General features: G+C 48.7%; 7 protein-coding genes across 7 annotated transcripts; 3 read left to right on the top strand and 4 right to left on the bottom strand.

Annotated features, from left to right (window-relative positions):
• Positions 1 to 1,203: 1,203 nt before the first annotated feature.
• Positions 1,204 to 2,626, bottom strand: COCSADRAFT_32836 (uncharacterized protein). The gene has a single exon (XM_007696199.1). It carries the CDS (start codon positions 2,419 to 2,421, stop codon positions 1,582 to 1,584), a length of 840 nt encoding a protein of 279 aa, XP_007694389.1. The 5' UTR covers positions 2,422 to 2,626; the 3' UTR covers positions 1,204 to 1,581.
• A 218-nt stretch (positions 2,627 to 2,844) lies between these two features.
• Positions 2,845 to 4,585, top strand: COCSADRAFT_32835 (uncharacterized protein). Its single transcript, XM_007696198.1, has one exon. It carries the CDS (start codon positions 2,954 to 2,956, stop codon positions 4,430 to 4,432), a length of 1,479 nt encoding a protein of 492 aa, XP_007694388.1. The 5' UTR covers positions 2,845 to 2,953; the 3' UTR covers positions 4,433 to 4,585.
• Positions 4,586 to 5,319: 734 nt separating this feature from the next.
• On the top strand, positions 5,320 to 7,227 carry COCSADRAFT_132861 (uncharacterized protein; the record flags this gene model as incomplete). The annotated part of the gene is made up of 4 exons (XM_007697126.1): positions 5,320 to 5,984; positions 6,039 to 6,484; positions 6,536 to 6,715; positions 6,779 to 7,227. The coding sequence occupies 4 exons, from the start codon at positions 5,320 to 5,322 to the stop codon at positions 7,225 to 7,227; spliced, it is 1,740 nt and encodes a 579-aa protein (XP_007695316.1).
• A 1,332-nt stretch (positions 7,228 to 8,559) lies between these two features.
• On the bottom strand, positions 8,560 to 10,529 carry COCSADRAFT_32834 (uncharacterized protein). The gene is made up of 3 exons (XM_007696197.1): positions 10,254 to 10,529; positions 8,969 to 10,200; positions 8,560 to 8,920 (listed from the first exon to the last, which is right to left on the bottom strand). Exons 2-3 carry the CDS (start codon positions 10,088 to 10,090, stop codon positions 8,789 to 8,791), a joined length of 1,254 nt encoding a protein of 417 aa, XP_007694387.1. The 5' UTR covers positions 10,091 to 10,200; positions 10,254 to 10,529; the 3' UTR covers positions 8,560 to 8,788.
• Positions 10,530 to 11,820: 1,291 nt separating this feature from the next.
• Positions 11,821 to 13,546, bottom strand: COCSADRAFT_132857 (uncharacterized protein). The gene is made up of 2 exons (XM_007697125.1): positions 12,286 to 13,546; positions 11,821 to 12,230 (listed from the first exon to the last, which is right to left on the bottom strand). The coding sequence occupies exons 1-2, from the start codon at positions 13,239 to 13,241 to the stop codon at positions 11,933 to 11,935; spliced, it is 1,254 nt and encodes a 417-aa protein (XP_007695315.1). The 5' UTR covers positions 13,242 to 13,546; the 3' UTR covers positions 11,821 to 11,932.
• Positions 13,547 to 14,616: 1,070 nt separating this feature from the next.
• COCSADRAFT_32832 (uncharacterized protein) lies at positions 14,617 to 16,160 on the top strand. The gene is made up of 3 exons (XM_007696196.1): positions 14,617 to 14,892; positions 14,961 to 15,246; positions 15,299 to 16,160. Exons 1-3 carry the CDS (start codon positions 14,696 to 14,698, stop codon positions 16,088 to 16,090), a joined length of 1,275 nt encoding a protein of 424 aa, XP_007694386.1. The 5' UTR covers positions 14,617 to 14,695; the 3' UTR covers positions 16,091 to 16,160.
• A 104-nt stretch (positions 16,161 to 16,264) lies between these two features.
• COCSADRAFT_156323 (uncharacterized protein) lies at positions 16,265 to 16,930 on the bottom strand (the record flags this gene model as incomplete). The annotated part of the gene is made up of 1 exon (XM_007697124.1): positions 16,265 to 16,930. One exon carries the CDS (start codon positions 16,928 to 16,930, stop codon positions 16,265 to 16,267), a length of 666 nt encoding a protein of 221 aa, XP_007695314.1.
• Positions 16,931 to 17,177: the final 247 nt, after the last annotated feature.

The raw sequence follows: 17,177 nt of genomic DNA, 5'->3' as shown, positions 1-17,177 counted from the left end.
TAAGGGGTGTTCGCGTGGAGGCGGAGAGGTACATCGAACAAAGTGACAGCTGACATGTGATGACAGGAAGGATATAACGCTGATATACAAGTTATCTTTTACTCAGCCTCGTCAGTACCCATCATCGTTTGTATTCTGTAATCGAAATCTTCTTCTGAACCTCCTTAAATCGAGTTCATCAATTACTAGTTTTCGAGCCGAAAATTGAGAAAAACTCCCTCGGACTAGCTACAAACATCCATACACAACCTCATCTCGCTATCCCACATTCCACTAGCCTACTCTCCCTCCATACCCCTTCCACCTGGTACACATCCCAATCAAATAAAGAACCCGCAACTTGATAGCGTCCGCGTTACCCGCTCCCGTAATGTCGTCCAGAAACACCCCGTACAACGTAGTAAAAACGGTGGGTTGGATGGCAAAAAGAGCTCCATGTAACGTAACGCCTATGACACAAAGCCGATGTCCAAGCAATACAGTAGCCTTTCTGCTCTGTTACAAGCGCGATTTTATTTTTTCGAGAGAAGAGATCTGATAACAGGGAAGAAAGAAGAATAGGAAACTGGGAAAATGTAGCCGAGATGCAAGAAGAAGCCACAGTTGTAATGGCGATCTAACGTAGGTAAAGACAACGCATATCCCGCTGGCTGCTTTTTCAGTAAAGAAACGCCTTACTTACTACCTATTGCCAGTTTTTGAGAGAACTCATCAACAAAGATGGATAAATCATCAAGGTTCCACCTCACAACCTTCGTCCACTTTCCACGCAAGGTGTTTGCGCAGCAGACATCTGGCGTATCCCCGTACGCTGGACAAGATACGTATGAGCTATGTGATATGCATAGTACTAGCAGTCTGTGTCCTGCGTCTGCGAGCTCGACTTACTCGACGACATCGACATGTGAGCGCCATTCGACAGAGACTGAGACGGGTTCGACGGCGGTGATGCGCCGAGCAAAGTTGGGACAGGCTCAGCTGGAAACTTGTCTGACGACTCCGCAGGCACAGGCGTATGATAAGATTTCGCCGTTGGTCTTGTTTGTCGATTTGTGGGGGTGTTCTTCGCATAAGATGTATTGTTGAAATGATGAGATTGGGCTGTGAGAGATTGTATGCAGGAGACGAGAATATGCGTGGTAGTATGTGTATCGTTCACGGGGGGACTTCTCACAACATCACCTGCAAAAAAATGAGGAACACAAAAAAAGGCGCTGGGAAAATGCTTTTAATACACGGCGTAGCAACGTCAACGCTAACACGTCTGCGTCCCACGCCACCGCGACTTCAACAGAGCCAAGGCCGTGAATGATTGTTGTTTAATACAAAACCGTCCACCAATCCGACATTATCGTCTTCAAGTCAAATGTTCCAAGACTGCCGATACCAAATCAGCACCACCAGAATCAAAAGTTCAAATCCAAAACAGCCCCAAAACCAGAGAGAGAAGAGATATAATGGCAGAGGGAGAAAGGGGGAGAGACCGTTACGCCGTCGCTTGATATTCATACAAAACCATAAAATCGTTGTTTTCCACACAAAAATCACTTCGTACACCGTTGCCTTGTGATGTTGACAAATTTATTCGTCTGCCTCTGCTGCACGCGGCGCGGTTAATGGCTGCCCTGCCATGATCGCTTCCCGATCCCGTCGCATGCCCTCGAGTACGCCGACCAGGCCGCCTTCGCGCATGCGTTCGAGCACTACCTTCATGCCCTCACGCGCGTTTGGCTGACTTCGCTGCGCGCGCGAGAGACCAATCTTTTCAATGTTGCGTTGTAGAGCCGCGGTGCCCCAGCTTCGCAAAAGACCCATCTTTTGAGGTTGTTCCTCTTCCACAAAACCCTCTCTAGCAGCCTCGCGCTTCTTCTTCCACGCCTCGCCAATATGACTGTGCAGCGTAACCGAGCTTGTCACATCTGTTGTCTCGACATTGTCTTCCACCTTGACGCCATTGCCCTTGTTGTTGAAGTTGATGAAGCCGTGGCGTAGAGCGGGGCTTTCCGAGCCCTGCCGAACTCTCGCATGGTCAGACGCGAGCAAAGAAGGGCGAGTGAACTTCTGCCTTTCAATGACGGATAGAACTCCTGTCCACTCCAGGTTGCGGGACTCAGTGTCCATCCATCCCTCCTTGATATCCACAACCGATTTCTCAAGAATGTAAGTCTGCGATTCGCCGCCGGCCGATGCACCAAGCAGAGACCGAGGGACGAGCTTGAGCACAGCAGAGGGAAGTTTGGAGCGCTTAAGGTGTAGCCGTATGGTAGTCAGGCGCTGGGTCTCGGGGTCATAGTGGCGGGCGATAGTGTCGGTGGAGAGCACGTGAGTGGAGTAAGGGTTTGGATAGCGCAGGAAGTAAGCAAGGGAAACTGCGGAGAAAGGATATGAGTAAGTTTCGTTGGAAGAGTAGAATTTGACCATTTTGGCGTCTTATTGGTGCTTCTAGAGCTTCCTGTGCAGGTGTATGTGGAGAGGCAGAGGGCGGGTGGAGCAGTTCGTAAGTAGAAGGTTAGATGAACCTGTAGCGGACGGTGTTCTATCTCAGGTAACGAAGTCGCATGGTCAGCAGTATCCAATTGCGACTGGACAATTGGGAAGGCCGTTGCAGGGGAGAGGTATCGAGCGGGGGTGGTGTGAAGATGGTGGTGTGACGACAAGCGGCAGAAGCATCTGGAGCTCTGCCTGCGATCAGTTTTGCCTCTCGGTCGCTCGGTCGTTCGTCGGCACTACGACTTGTCCACCTCCGATCATGTGGCTGAACTGTGGCGCAGTGCGGGGCAGCTGAGGCGGTGCAGCAACACCGAATTGAAGCGGGGTGGTGCCATTTTGATTAAATGGCCATTGAGTCAACGCGTGATGAATCATCGCCGGTCCTCTTGATCTCGACTCCTCCATACCTACTTATATCCGCTGAAATTTCTTATCGATACATACATCTTGTCTCATCGCCATAATGACTGAGCCCGAGCCGCCGGCGGTGGCCGCCCTCTCCATCTCCGACACGGCCACGCAACCTGTTTCCAAAGCCACCGAACAGGAAATCAACCCGTGGGATGTGCAAGCTGCGGTAGACGAGGATGGAAACGTGAAGGAATTTGACTATGTCAAGATCTCCGAACAGTGGGCAACAAAGCTCATAGACCAACCGCTCCTTGAGCGATTTGAGCGCGTGACCGGCCACAAGCCACATCGCTGGCTACGGCGCGGTCTGTTCTTCTCTCACCGAGACCTGGACTTGATCCTTGACACTTACGAGCGTGGCGAAGACTTTCTCCTATACACTGGTCGTGGACCTAGCAGCGATGCTATGCACATTGGCCATACTATCCCCTTCGAGTTCACCAAGTGGCTACAGGATGTCTTCGACGTACCATTGGTCATTATGTTGACAGACGATGAAAAGTTCCTTTTCAAGGAAAAGCTGAAGCAAGAGGAAGTTTACGAATTTGCCCGACAAAACGCAAAAGATATCATCTCGATTGGCTTTGACGTTAAGAAGACTTTCATGTACATCGACTCGGAGTTCTTCACATCGGGATACAACAGACATTTCAACCTGAACGCGACCGAGTTTGAAAAGCTCATCACCAACAACCAGGTCCGTGGCGCATTCGGCTTCCATGGCTCTACAAATATCGGCAGTAACGCATTTGCTGCCAAGCAATGTGTCGCTGCATTTGCCTCGTCGTACCCCTTCATTTGGGGTGAAGATTACAAGACCTACCGCCGATCGAAGAAGCTCGCTGCGACGCCCTGTCTCATTCCCTGCGCCATTGATCAAGACCCGTACTTCCGTCTCGTCCGTGAGAACTGCAATCGCATGGACAACCCTTCACCAAAGCCTGCGCTTATTCACTCCAAGTTTCTTACAGCACTCCAAGGTTCCGGCGGTAAAATGAGCGCCTCGAACGCCAATTCAGCCATCTTCATGAGTGATACTGCAAAGCAAGTGAAGAACAAGATCAACACCAAAGCATTCTCGGGCGGTCAGGAAACACTTGAGCTTCATCGAGAGAAGGGAGGAAACCCTGACATTGACGTACCCTACCAATATATCGCTTATTTTGAGGATGATGACGAGAAGCTCAAGAAACTTGCTGAAGACTACCGCAAGGGCGAACTGCTGACTGGTGACATGAAGAAAGAATGCATTGAAACCATGACAGCATATACCAAGAGGTTCCAAGAAGCAAGGACGAAGGTCACAGATGAGATACTAGATGAGTTCCTCCGCCCAAGGAAGCTAGAATGGAAGGGCAACCCGAACCCCAATAAGCCAAAGCTGGAGCAACCAAAGGAAGAGACTGAAGGGGGTCCAATGCTAGATGCCGATGGCAAGCCAATGACCAAGAACGCCATGAAGAAAGCTGCCAAGATGGCTGAGGTTGAGCGAAAGAAGAAAGAGAAGGAAGCTGCTGCAGCAAAGCAGTAGCATGTCTGGTAGATCCAACAAGTGTTAGAAGAATAGACATGTGGTACGGGAACTATAAATCAGATCCGTACGTCGAACTCCGCCAAGTGAATCGCCTCGCATCAATGTTTAGTGCACTCCTATATGGCTACTCCTACTCAACAAACACAGCACTGTGCATTAGTATGAGAGACGCTCTACTAAGGTCTATGAGATGATGACACTTTGACCTTTGTGTAAACTCTACGAGTCGTGACGTAAAGGACGGCGCACGTGGACAGTACACCGGACTACTCAGCGGGCCGATCCGAAAATGTGGGCCCGGATGATCCCAACGATGGTAACCCACAAGTAAGTTCGCCGTTCTCTAAGTCGACCCACCAGCGGTACTGCAGTCGCGCACTCCAGCAACCCTTTTAACTCGCTGCGGTTAGAGCTCGAGTTCCCTAAGTTGGTTCAGGTACGCTATGCACCCTGAATCATTCTCTGGGTCCATGCGGAGCTGCCACAAACTATCGAAACTGTGGTGCCCTAGAATCTTATTCGCTGTCTCCATGCTTGACCAGCAGCTGAGTCTACAATGTTGGCATGTATAAAGCCATCCATGCACCCAATATCCAGGCGCATATTAGTTTCATGCGCCATCTAACGCAGCCCGCACCCAACACTTCGTACCATTCGATTGTCCATGCCGAACACCATTTGCATTTTGTTTAAACTTTATATGATCCTGCTTGTGTTATCTGATGGCTAAACCTTTCTGCATCTTGTTTACGAACACCGGGCTCTTTATGTGCGGGGTGACACCTAGGTCTGCCTCAATCCCATCTTCTTACCGCTCTCAGGCTTCACTCTCATCACGCATATTCAAGACCCTTTTTCGATCCCTTTTACAAATCAATAACATCATGTCGTCTCTTGATACAAAATCGGCACATGAGACCACGTACTCTGAACAGCAGCCCGTGGATCTACACATCAGGGGCTCGTCAAGTTTGGCTAATACTGCAAACACTTCACCTTTTCCACCGACAGTTTCGATATCAGAGTCATTACATCCCATTACGGACCACCCTAATCGTGCAATAGAGGCTTTCAATGATGCTGAATGCTCAATGACACTCAGGCAGGGTGTAAGGCTCTACCCAAAAGCCATTACATGGTCAGTGTTATTGTCAATGACCCTCATCATGGAAGGATACTCTACAATCCTGGTACCCAACTTGTTCGCCATGGGCCCATTCAAAGAGCAATTTGGTAGCTTGCAACCCAACGGGGACTATGAGATCAGCGCTACTTGGCAGAGCGCATTTGTCAATGGGGGTCTCGTAGGTCAGATTCTAGGGCTCTTCGCTACAGGCACTCTAGCCGAGTACTTTGGATACCGACGCGCTCTCATGGCTGGACTGATCACGATGGCTCTTTTCATATTGATACCATTCTTCGCTACAAAGGGAGTAGTGTTGCTGATTGGCCAATGTATGTTGGGGATGCCGTGGGGGATGTTTCAGTGCATCTCTACAGTCTACGCGGCAGACGTTTGTCCTGTAGCTCTCAGGGCTTATTTGACAACGTACGTACATGCGATTTATCCCAAAATATCGCCGAGTATCTGACCATGATATAGATATGTGAATGCATGCTGGGTACTCGGACAACTCGTCGCTTCCATCGTTTTGCGCAGCATGATCACTGATACCTCATCATGGGCATACCGCACACCATTTGCACTTCAATGGATTTTCCCCGTACCGATACTCGTCGCCGTATACCTTGCACCGGAGTCTCCATGGTGGCTCATCAGGCAAGACAATTTCGCTGATGCAAAGAAATCTCTTCGCCGCTTACGAACCAAACCCAAGCACGTCTCCGATGCCGATTTCGATGCTAGCCTAGACGCTACAATGCACACAATGGTACAGACGAACGAAAAGGAACTGCTGATGCAGAGCGGGACAAGCTACAAAGACTGCTTCAAAGGGGTTGACAGACGACGAACAGAGATTACGTGTATGGTTTGGATGATTCAAACACTATGCGGTGGCTCATTCATGGGCTTCTCAACATATTTTTGTGAGTTGGGCCTGCTCAAGTGCTATGTACTTTTTGACTTATATGGCACAGATGAACAAGCCGGTCTCGGCTCTTCATATGCTTTCAGTCTATCGCTGGGCCAGTTTGCGCTTGGCCTTCTCGGTGTCGTCATATCCTGGGCTTTGATGGTTCTCTATGGGCGTCGCAGCCTCTACCTTTGCGGTCAAGTATTGACTTTCGCCTTTGTCTTGTCCATCGGCATCTTGGCCTGTGTACCTGGGCGCCGTACCGTCACTGTTGCTAGCCCCACTACCAACATCAGCTCATACCCAGTCGCGGATGTACCGCCTACCGCACTCAATTGGGCTATCGCTGCGCTGTTGCTAGCTTTCACTCTTACGTACGATGCAACAATCGGCCCTATATGCTACGCTCTTGTATCGGAGATGCCCTCCACGCGATTACGCAGCAAAACCATTGTTCTCGCACGTAACTGCTACAACGTCTCCGGCATCGTCGCCAACGTCATCACACCGCGCATGCTCAATCCCACAGCGTGGGGTTGGGGTGCGCGAACTGGCTACTTTTGGGCTGGCACAAGCATCATAGGTATCATGTGGAGCTGGTTCCGGCTCCCAGAACCGAAAAATAGGACATTTGGGGAACTGGATGAACTCTTCGAAAGGAAAGTGGCAGCAAGGAAGTTCAAGAATACAAATCTGAGACCTCCTGAACGCGCGGTGGGTAATATCACGGTGACAGTTGGGAAGCGTACAGGATAGTTTGGACTATTTGCGCGGGCAACGTGCCTACAGTGAAAATGATGATATCGTAATGGCTATATGACAGACTAGATACACATGGGAGATCAACCGACCTCTGTGACTAAAGGTTTCTGTAAGTCATTCTCATACTTTGGCTTCGTATAAGCAACTTGATCGTCCTCGAAGTTGACACTAGGATAGATCGCACTATACAACATAATTTCAATGTCAAAAAAAGCAGATTTATACTTTTTCTAGTATCCTAGTTCAATAAACTTGCCTCCGTGTACAATCTACCTCCTTTGACAACATAACCTTAGTGTTTTCGACTTCACTACTATGCCTAGTCAATGCGTGCAACACCCTACCAAGATATGCGCCTACTAAAAAAATAAAGCTTTAGACTACTACTAAACCGGCATCATTATGCAACTTCTTAGTAGAGTACTATAATGATTACATATTTCACATATGTCTACTAGTATCTACTAAGTAAATGATCCGATAGCAAGCCTGCATTAGGAAATGGACGCACTCCGTTCGTGCAACCCAGGCCGCGCTTACCTTTCTGCGCTGACATCTAAATAGGCAATCTACCTCAAACGTCCCATTACAAACTGCCCTCCCCCCTCCGCTGTTATTTTTCTCTCCTTTAATAACCTTTCTCTCCACCGTTACTATTCTAACCGCCTGCCCCTTTCACCTATACTAGCAACTTTCGTTTAGGTCTCGGTAGATACCCCTACTGTAATGTATTTCTTAAGGCCTGCAGCCGCTCCTCGATACTGCCTCCACCCGTATAGCAACTGGGTCGATTTCTATCCTGTTTGGCCTTGTAGGGCAGCCCCGCTTGTATATTCATGCCTCTAGCTGCTGATGTATAATTCTAGTGACCGGTAGGAGCTAGAGCTACGGCAAAGATATTAACGAAGCCTACGTTCGTTACAATAGGCCTAATATATGGAAATGAAGACTTGCCTCTAGATCTTGAAATCTTTAATGTCAATGTTTAATGCGTTTGTTAGTGGCGATTTAAATAGAAGTGGATAGGCAATGTCGAGTTACCCACATGTTGAGACCTAACTCCGTGGATGCGCTGACAACAAAGAAGTATGCCACGATAACTACTAGATTACTAGCTAGTGGGATGAAGGATCGCTAAGGCAAAACTGCAAAAAAGTAATTCTTTGAAATTAACTGCTGAATAGGTTATACTTGAAGGATACATTGAGCAAGGCATTCGCACATTTTGTTCTACATTTGGCAGAGAATTTATGATGTTTGTTTTTTGGACTATAGATTCATCTTGAATCGAGTCTCCCTAATGCATGATTATAGGCAAGGTTTTCTTTGCTGATTTGTATTTTAGATTCTTCTGTTTAAGTTTGGTGGAATGCTTAGAAACAGTGGCCTCAGCTTAATTAACAAATGAGTGTATGTGGGTAAGATAGTTGTTACTTAGTATGGCTTTGATAACGACTAACAGAATTTCTAATCATTGGTTCAATTTGGTTTACATGATTCGAAAAAAACGCACAAACGAGTAAAAGCGACAGCAACAAGTCAGCTGCGTCGACGTTTAGTCGTCTGTCGTGTCTGCACAGCAAAGCGGAATCTGCTGAACCCATTCAGACGATCGAATTTGGTGGGCTGTCAAACGGCGTATGGGACTAGGTTCGAGGATAGAGTAAACAACATTGCGGCATTGGCGCTGAATTGAAGTCAGCGAGCAATATGTTGAAACTTCCTAGGAACTTACACGTCTCAGACATTCAATCGGCTCGTAGCCAGCTTCTGTCTTGCGACTTTCGACGTATTGCTGATATTCTGCATCTTCATCCGGTCGTGCAGCGCGCCACTGATTCTCCCCAGTTCGCATGGCCATGTAGATCATACCGCAAGCCCACACGTCTAGAGGGCGGGGGTCGAATTCCTTGAGTGTAAACTCCTCTGGAGCGATATACGGCAAAGAGCCGCAGATTCCAGAACTCATGCGTGCTTCTGTCTCCCAGGCTGCACGGAAACATTCGGCATTCCCAAAGTCGATGATCTTGACTAACCCACTCGTAGTAAGGAGGATGTTCTCAGGCTTGAGGTCGCGATGCGCCACGCCCATTTCGTGCATATACACTAGTCCTTGTATCAACTGCTTAAAGAAACAATCAGCTTCTGTTTCTTCGAGGGCACCAGCATGCAGGACAACTGAGTGCAATTCCTCGCCTGGAAAGTACTCCATAATCTGGCATTCCACGCCCTTGTCGTCCTGCAGAAGATCCAAAGTAGCGAGGATGTTTTGGTGATGTAGCGACGATGAAATGTAGAATTCTGAAACTACGCGCCTGTGGTACTTTTCCTCTGATTCTCCTTCAAGCTGCTTGTGCTCTTTTACTGCAAAGACTTGCGTGCTACTTGGATTCTTCTCGTCGATCTTGTATGAAACGCGGACCGTACCAAAGGCACCCCATCCTAGCACATCGCCGCATTTACCGTATTTACGGGCGAGGACGTGAGCCGGACCGGATATGTTTTGCGCAACAGCAGGATCTGCTGTCTCCTTTCGCAGCCTTTTGAACCAGTTTGATGCCACGTGCCGTATCTGCTGCTCTTTGAGATGGCGGGTCATCTTGAAAGACTTTCCACGGTTCCTGTAACTATGAATGGTATGCTCATGATGGCCATATACATCTTCCCGAAATCTTGCGCGCACGTCGGCTGCCTTGATAGTTGACGTTTGCCGTGGCAGTGGGAGACGACTTGGCTTGGCATTATCAGCCGCTTGGGCGCCGATGCAGTTCTTCCTGGTTGCTTCAGAGGAAGGGCTCGTTGCCGATGGTGAATGGCTCGAGGCAGCATTGGCATTTGGCCCTGGTTCAGTACCCATAGCGGGGTGATGGTGCTGCGAAAAGGTGGCACCACAATAAACAGTCAGAGCCAACTAGAGAAGTCGGCTATGCAAACCAATATAGAGTCACAGCTCTTGTGCTATGTAGCCTGCAAAGACGACTCAGCGAAAATTATTGTGCATTCACGCAAAGATGGCATACTAATATTCGCGTCTGCGAGCTTTTGTCCCACAGTCTAGGCTGTGGACAAACTTGAGATAATTGTAAAGCGTGGAATACATGGAGCTCAGTGGTGGGTGGTGGAACTGGCTTCTCCTCCCAGTTCGGCCGCAATTGGCAGTAGAATTGATGTGGCGCGATTGGTGAGGCAGAAGGTGCGGTGAAGTTGGAAGCTCGACGTTGCGTCAAAAGAAAGCGATATGTGTGTCTAAATTCGTTGATGATGAGGGTCAAATCTGATTCAAGTGTGGTCCTGGTCTGGGGCGAAGTTGTGCTTGAAAACAAGGCAATAGTGGGGGCAACCCTCTTCCATTTCACGTGCCTTTCAGGTAGAGACCGGCGTGACCGGGTGAAGTGGAGCCGTGCTGTCTTGGCCGCATCGCGAAACGAAAACCTCGTCCTTGGCGTTATCCTGGGCAATGGACAAATCTTAAAACCTGGGGGACAAATCACAGTAGCCTAATCGTAAATTAAGCAGCGCAGCAACTAACGCAGTGTAGTTTTAGAGTATATGTTATGAGATAGCTAGAGGGTTACTTGCAACTCATGCCAGAAGGTTCCTGGCCACGGATATCTTGTAGAGAAAGAGCGAATCCGAAGCAAAGTCGGAGTACCCGTCGTTCCTATCACGACGCAGGGATCATTCGGTACGTAGGAGGGGAGGTAAGTTCCAAATGTAGATTAAATTCACTCTGATCACAGTGGGATGGATGAAGAAAAATAGAAACACATGTCGGATAAGTACATTTTGGGGTTAACTTAATTATTCAGGATCTGAGGACTACTTGGTTGGTTATGCTACGCAAAATTTTCAATCGCGATTTGATTTCTCCTGGAACGTTTCTCTTTCCTCCTTTTAATCTGATTTTTTCGAACCGCTCGCAGTCTTTCTTATCCAGAACATGATCCAGACACCACATTCGATGAGGGTAGACTGCGAGTTGGTCAAGTCGGTTCTCCGTTCGTCATTCTTCCTGAAATATTAGTGGCCAAATGTGATTAAATGGAAGAACTCTACACCAAATCTTCCACACGTGGGTTGAGTGATTCGGGAGAAGGGCGAGACTCAAGGAGTACTTGGCAATAGAAGTGAACCTTCTATCTAATGTTACAACTTTACCTTTCGTTTATCAATTGTCGTACTCAAGCTTCGTTGCCCAGCATTTTTCTCACCATTCCAATGGTAATAAAGTCATGCCCAGTGTGCAAGGGGCGATGCTAGCCTGTAATCAAGAACGAAATGCGGCTTGAAAAGACAAAAAGAAGTCCAACTCTATTTATGTCTAACCCAAACTAGTTAGTACTGGCGGTCCTTGGGAGTGTCTCTAACGCTTTTGAAGCCTATGCATAGTTACTGGAAGTAAACTAACTGATCATATCTGCTTGGAGAATGGAAGTCCATGTCTCATCCCGATGTGGACAATGAACCCATCGTTCATTGACGCTGCTTTATATTTACCTCCTGATCCCCTACATATATTATTGTTTTAACCGTTGTGGCGCGGTATGCCCTTCTCTTCCTGCGGTAGAATCGTAAGAAGGAGAGCTGGATTGTTGCACGCACTGACTATATATAGTAATCCTCATTGCTTAGTTTGACGAATGTTTTTTCTTCGCATTTTCTCTTCTACCTCTCACTATCCGAATATTCCCTCTAAAAGCTATTCCAACTTCTCAGCATGCACACTACACACTTTCCCCTCACGCCAAACACCCCGAATATTCAACGTCGCATCAATATCCTCAAGTGGATTCCCTTCAACAAGCAACATATCCGCATTCAGTCCCTCTGCCAACCTCCCTCGGTCTTCAAACTTGAAGCGCTTCGCAACCAAGCTCGTAGCCGAGCGCAGTGCTTCCATGGGAGTCATACCTACCTTGTGCACGAACAAATGAAGCTCATGGTGCATAGTCAGACCAAACGCCGTACCGACTGCAGGACCAGCGGCATCGCTTCCACTATTCACCGTTAGGTATATCCTTAAGCTTTAGTAAAAGGTGGGTTACTACTCACCATAAAATATCAATCCCCGCATCCTTCAACGCCCTAACCCCCTGATACGCAAATTCCACCTTCCCCTTATCCGCAAACCCCATACACCGACACATATTCCCGACTCGATCCTCCCCAATCAACCCCTTAACTCGCAGATCATGCGCAAATCTGTGTTGCAGATCCACGCCTTCGGCTGTCAAGCTACCCATTGTCGCTAGCGTCGGGTTAACCCACGCGTTGTTCTTTTTGTACGCATCGATGAGTTCCTGGGTGGGAGGTTGATCGCAGAAGGTGTGGGTGAGCCCGTTTACACCTGCGGTGAGGACGTCGAGGGTATCTTTTAGACAGGTTGCGTGGGCGACGGTTAGGTAGCCGCGGGCGTGGGCTTCGGTGATGATAGTGCGTTGGAGGGAGAGGGAGGGGTATGCGAAGGTTTGGCTCATGATTGTGCCGCTTTCGTGCATGAGTTTGATGTAGTCTGGTTGCATTTCCTTGGTGGTCCAGTCGAGGTAGTTGATTACGCTGGTGTGGTCGGTGAGTTTTGGCCAACGCGAGATTGCGGCGGCGGTTTCTTCGCTTTTGTCGTGCGCGGTGATTACGGGGATGGGCCAGCCGTTTTCGATTGTTGCGGCTTGTCCGGCGGTTTTGTAGGATGCTGTGTCGGGCTCGAGCGTTTGCTTGCGGAGTTTCAGGACGTTTTCGAGTTCGTTGTGCATTTCGCACACGGTGGTGACTCCGAATCGTAGGGATTGCGGTAGAGCTACGGGATCGGCTCTGTCGGCATGGATATGGCAGTCGATTAGGCCGGGAAGAAGAGTGTGTCCTGGTTTTAAATATGTCTTTATTGATTCTTGTGGGATGTTGCTAATGGGTCCCACTGATTTGATCTTGCCATCCTGAATGTGTGCGTATCCTTGTTCGATTACCTCTTCACCAGTAAATATACGGACATCTCGAATGATGAAAGTAGCCATGTTATCAACTGATATGGGTGTGGACTACTGCCAAAGTTGGGTTTCTTCTCAAGGATGCTGAAATTAAATCAATGTGGGAAGAATAATAATATGTACAGTTGCGACAAGGAGTACGAGATATGAAAAGACCTCAGCTGAATCGGAACTCGGGCTCTTTTTAAACAAAAATTCTCATCCCCTGCACTCGATACTAGATGTGTATACGATTGCCACTGAAGCTATGCTTGAGGAGCATGGAAATCCAGGATTACAATACTAGCGTCCGGGGGCGTTTGCACACTAGACGTATAGGAATCGGATAGATGAGGGGCCCATATAATAAAACAACTCAAGTGGTTCAATGTGGTTATCATGTGGAGAATGAGGCTCGGATCTGGGGCTGCTTGTTCAACATGTGGTTCCGCGGTTCCCAGTGGCTGCTGCAAGCCCCTCATCGGCCCGCGTCGCGGAGAGCCGAACATGGCTTACATCTGGAGACTCAAAGGACGCGAAAAATGCAGATTTTCCTAAACGAGATAAAGGTGTGCTACAATTTCATGTTGTAAGCTTACGGTCACATACCGATTGATTGTGCTGCGTGTGATATGCAGGTGTATCCTATACCAGCTGGATAGATGTATAATTACGTGCCGACCCACAAACAAGTCCAAACTAGGTCACAGTCTTTGTGGGCAAAAATCTCCACAAAATTAGGATAAGCTCACCTATAGAAAATGTCGCCGTTTGGTTTCGCATATCACGACTCTGACCGTAACCATAACTACGAAAGATAAGTGGTTGTATCGCTTTATTTAGATTTCCCAGGCGAATTAGCTTCTAGCTCTGTTCTTGCTAATAGGCTCAGTGTCTGTCGACTAGAAAAGTCCATTATCTTCGAGAATGGACTAAGATATCGACTGTTAGACACGAAGTAGAATGCGTCGTTTGCAGATACCGCGTTCTGCAAGGGTGATATACATGCTGATATTCATGGGACCTGCACAAAGATCACATGCACTTAGGAGTAAGAATCTAAAGCCCTCTTTTCAGAAGGTTTAGTACCGATATTATATCTAGCAAAGAAGGTATTGGCGACTAGGAACCAGCTTACTATTCAGCCATGTCGTCGCTTAGGCTAAGCTGCAGTGAGTCTGACGTGAGGAGGGCCTGTCAGTATTTTGGTCCAGAATCCACACATGTTGATATGTTATTCCATCAGGCAGGTCTGATCTGTATTCCTGGAATAGTATTCTGCGTGCTTTGAGTGCTTGATCCACGTGACCAGGAGTCAGGAAGACGCGTAAAGTAGATGACGGAAGGAAGCCGGAGACGCCAAGCGCCCCACTAACACGGTCAAGCGTGCCATCACGTCGTCACGAGAGCGACATCGCTCTCTCGTCGACGAAACTATCCATTTTTACATTTCTAGCCTTGCGTGATTTGGATGCTGCGCGCTGTCTTTTTAGCTGCCAACGATGGTTGTCCTAGTTGATTTGGAAGACGATGAAGCGCCCTCATTACAGTCCCCTCACGCGTCTGGCTTGTTGAACGTTAAGCCATTGCACCACTCTCTGAGCGAGTCAACGGCAGAGAGTGGGCAGCGAGTGAGCGTTGCAGACGAGAGGCCGAACCCAAACAAGAGTGGATTCAGCGCTGCCCTGAGCTGCTATCCGTGAGCCTTAGCCATAGCATGGACTCGACTCCACGCCATGATGCATGCTAACCATGTTAACCACACAGAATAGTAAGCCAACTCGCCGCCCAGCTCGACCTCAACACGCTTCATGATCTGTCGCGCACTTGTAGGCAGTTTCGTGTAAATCTGCTTGAATACCGTAGCCAACTTGTCAAGCATACGCTACATTGCGTCAACGAAGATGTTGAGCCCGGCGAAACCCCAGGGTCGTCGCTCCAGGGAGGGAGGTATGGCATGGCAATGGAATCAAGGCTAACTACCGGTCGTGTCGGGATATGTGCTCGCGATATGGTAGGAGAGTGTCAGCGCTGTGGGACTATTGTTTGCCGGGTATGACGTCTGAATGTGTAAAGGGCGAAGTCGGGACTAATGATTGTCTCAGAATTGCACAATGAAGCCACCACCAACACCTGCACTTCGGGCTCGACATCGTCGGCTCTGCCGTACGTGCACCAAGGCGCCGTTGCCCGTGCTCATGGCTGTCCAGAAAAGACGCTCGTCATCCGACTCCTCGCCACCTGGGTCGCCAGACCAGCGTCCTGTGCTTTTTGAAAGTAGTCAGCCGCGGGCGTTCACCGCGCCCGCGTTTGAACGCACCCCTTGCAATTGCGATGATGTGGTGTGGTTTTGCGCACCGTGTGGCAAGGACCTACGAAACGCAGATACCATGTACGTTCGTGGATGGAGCTGGCGCACGCGATATAGCCACTATCTGGGTGGAGTCGGCACGGGAGCTGGCGAGGGTAATGAAGGCGTCGAATGCGGACGAGGCTGCGCTTGTTTAGGCGCACGAGTCGTTGAACACGAGACCTGTGAGCAAGACCTCTTGGACACTATCGAGAGGTCGCATACCCCTTCCCCAGAGTCACCTGACCGTTGGCGGGGAACGTCTTACCTCACTCAAGAGATTGAAGGAATTGGCGGAGTGCTGAAAATGAAGCACAAAAAGCAGGTCCGTGTTGGGGAGTGCGTAAAGCTCTATGAAGATGAAAAGGAAAAGTCAATACAGTACCTCGAGCGCGAAGTCAAGGGAGAGCTCAGAAGCTGGTGCTCATGGTGTGAGCGTGTCGTTCTTGGGAAGAAGGACAAGGCTGAAATCAATGGAGTCCGACCGCCTTCCAGCGGTTCAAGTTCAACGGCTTCGGCAAGCTCGAAGCAGTCATATAGATATTAATGACGTCTTCCTTGTGTGTTGATATGTTTATTGCATGCTTGTACATAGTTTTGAATTTTTGCTCGTCGCTCATCTCTCCGTGATGTGCCATGCAACTGTCTTGTTTGACAATCCTGGACTCACCGGGTTCTCTCGTATCCTACCCAACCTTCTCCAGCATACACAATCTTCATGCTAGATGTCAAAATGGTCATCATTATAGTCGTCGTCCTCGTTGTCGTCCCAGCAAGATTGTTCCTCAGATATCTTAGCTTTCGTCATCTTCTCTTGTTCAGCTACGACTTCATCAACCCAACCGTCTGGGTTTTCAACCGTCTTTCCCATCTCGTTCACTCCTGATTGCAGTTCCTCTCCCTTATTCCATAAACCAGTTGGGCTGCCCACGTCTTCATCCCTCGCTTTAACCAACATCTGGATCTGCCACTGAAGTGACTTATTCTCTTCCTCAAGCCTCTCAATCTTCGCATGCTGCTCTCGCGCCTCCTGATCCCCTTGAAATTGTGCTTGCAGAACTATGTTGAGGGTTTCCTGCATTTCCGTGTACTGCTGCCGTAAGTCGCGGTTGGTATTTCGATTCGTCTGGTTTGCCCTCTCAAGCTGCCGTATCTGGGTGTGTAGATGCTGTCTTTCGTTCTCTAGCCGTAGACGCGCATTTTGGAGGTTGTGGATGGTGCTTTCGCGCTCAAAAGGGCGAGCAGCGATGACGCCATCGAAGAGAGTGTGGACAGCGAGGTATTCGGCACAGAGACTGATGTATCTTGCGGCGATCTGTTCGTAGGTCCAGCCATCGCTGTATTCTTCGGGCGCGAAAGAGGTCAGGTTTGTTGCTGATTCTGGCATTAGGATGATCCAGAGAGATCTGAGCAAGGGTGAAGAGAAATTTGCATGGGAGATGTGAGACTATTATAAGAAGTGTGTTTGCTATCGCAACTCACTGCTCACAGTTAATGGCTAGGCTTCCTACCCTTTCACCGCGATTTTGGACATGTGGAAACGCAGTAAAAACTAGGCATTACCCATATACTGATGGGCTGAATGGGGCTTCACTGGACTGAAGTATCGCAGGGAATTTTCCTCTCCCTGCTGA

This window comes from Bipolaris sorokiniana, assembly GCF_000338995.1.
Source record: "Bipolaris sorokiniana ND90Pr unplaced genomic scaffold COCSAscaffold_1, whole genome shotgun sequence".
NCBI lineage: Eukaryota > Fungi > Ascomycota > Dothideomycetes > Pleosporales > Pleosporaceae > Bipolaris > Bipolaris sorokiniana.
This window is presented reverse-complemented; position numbering and strand designations above follow the sequence as displayed.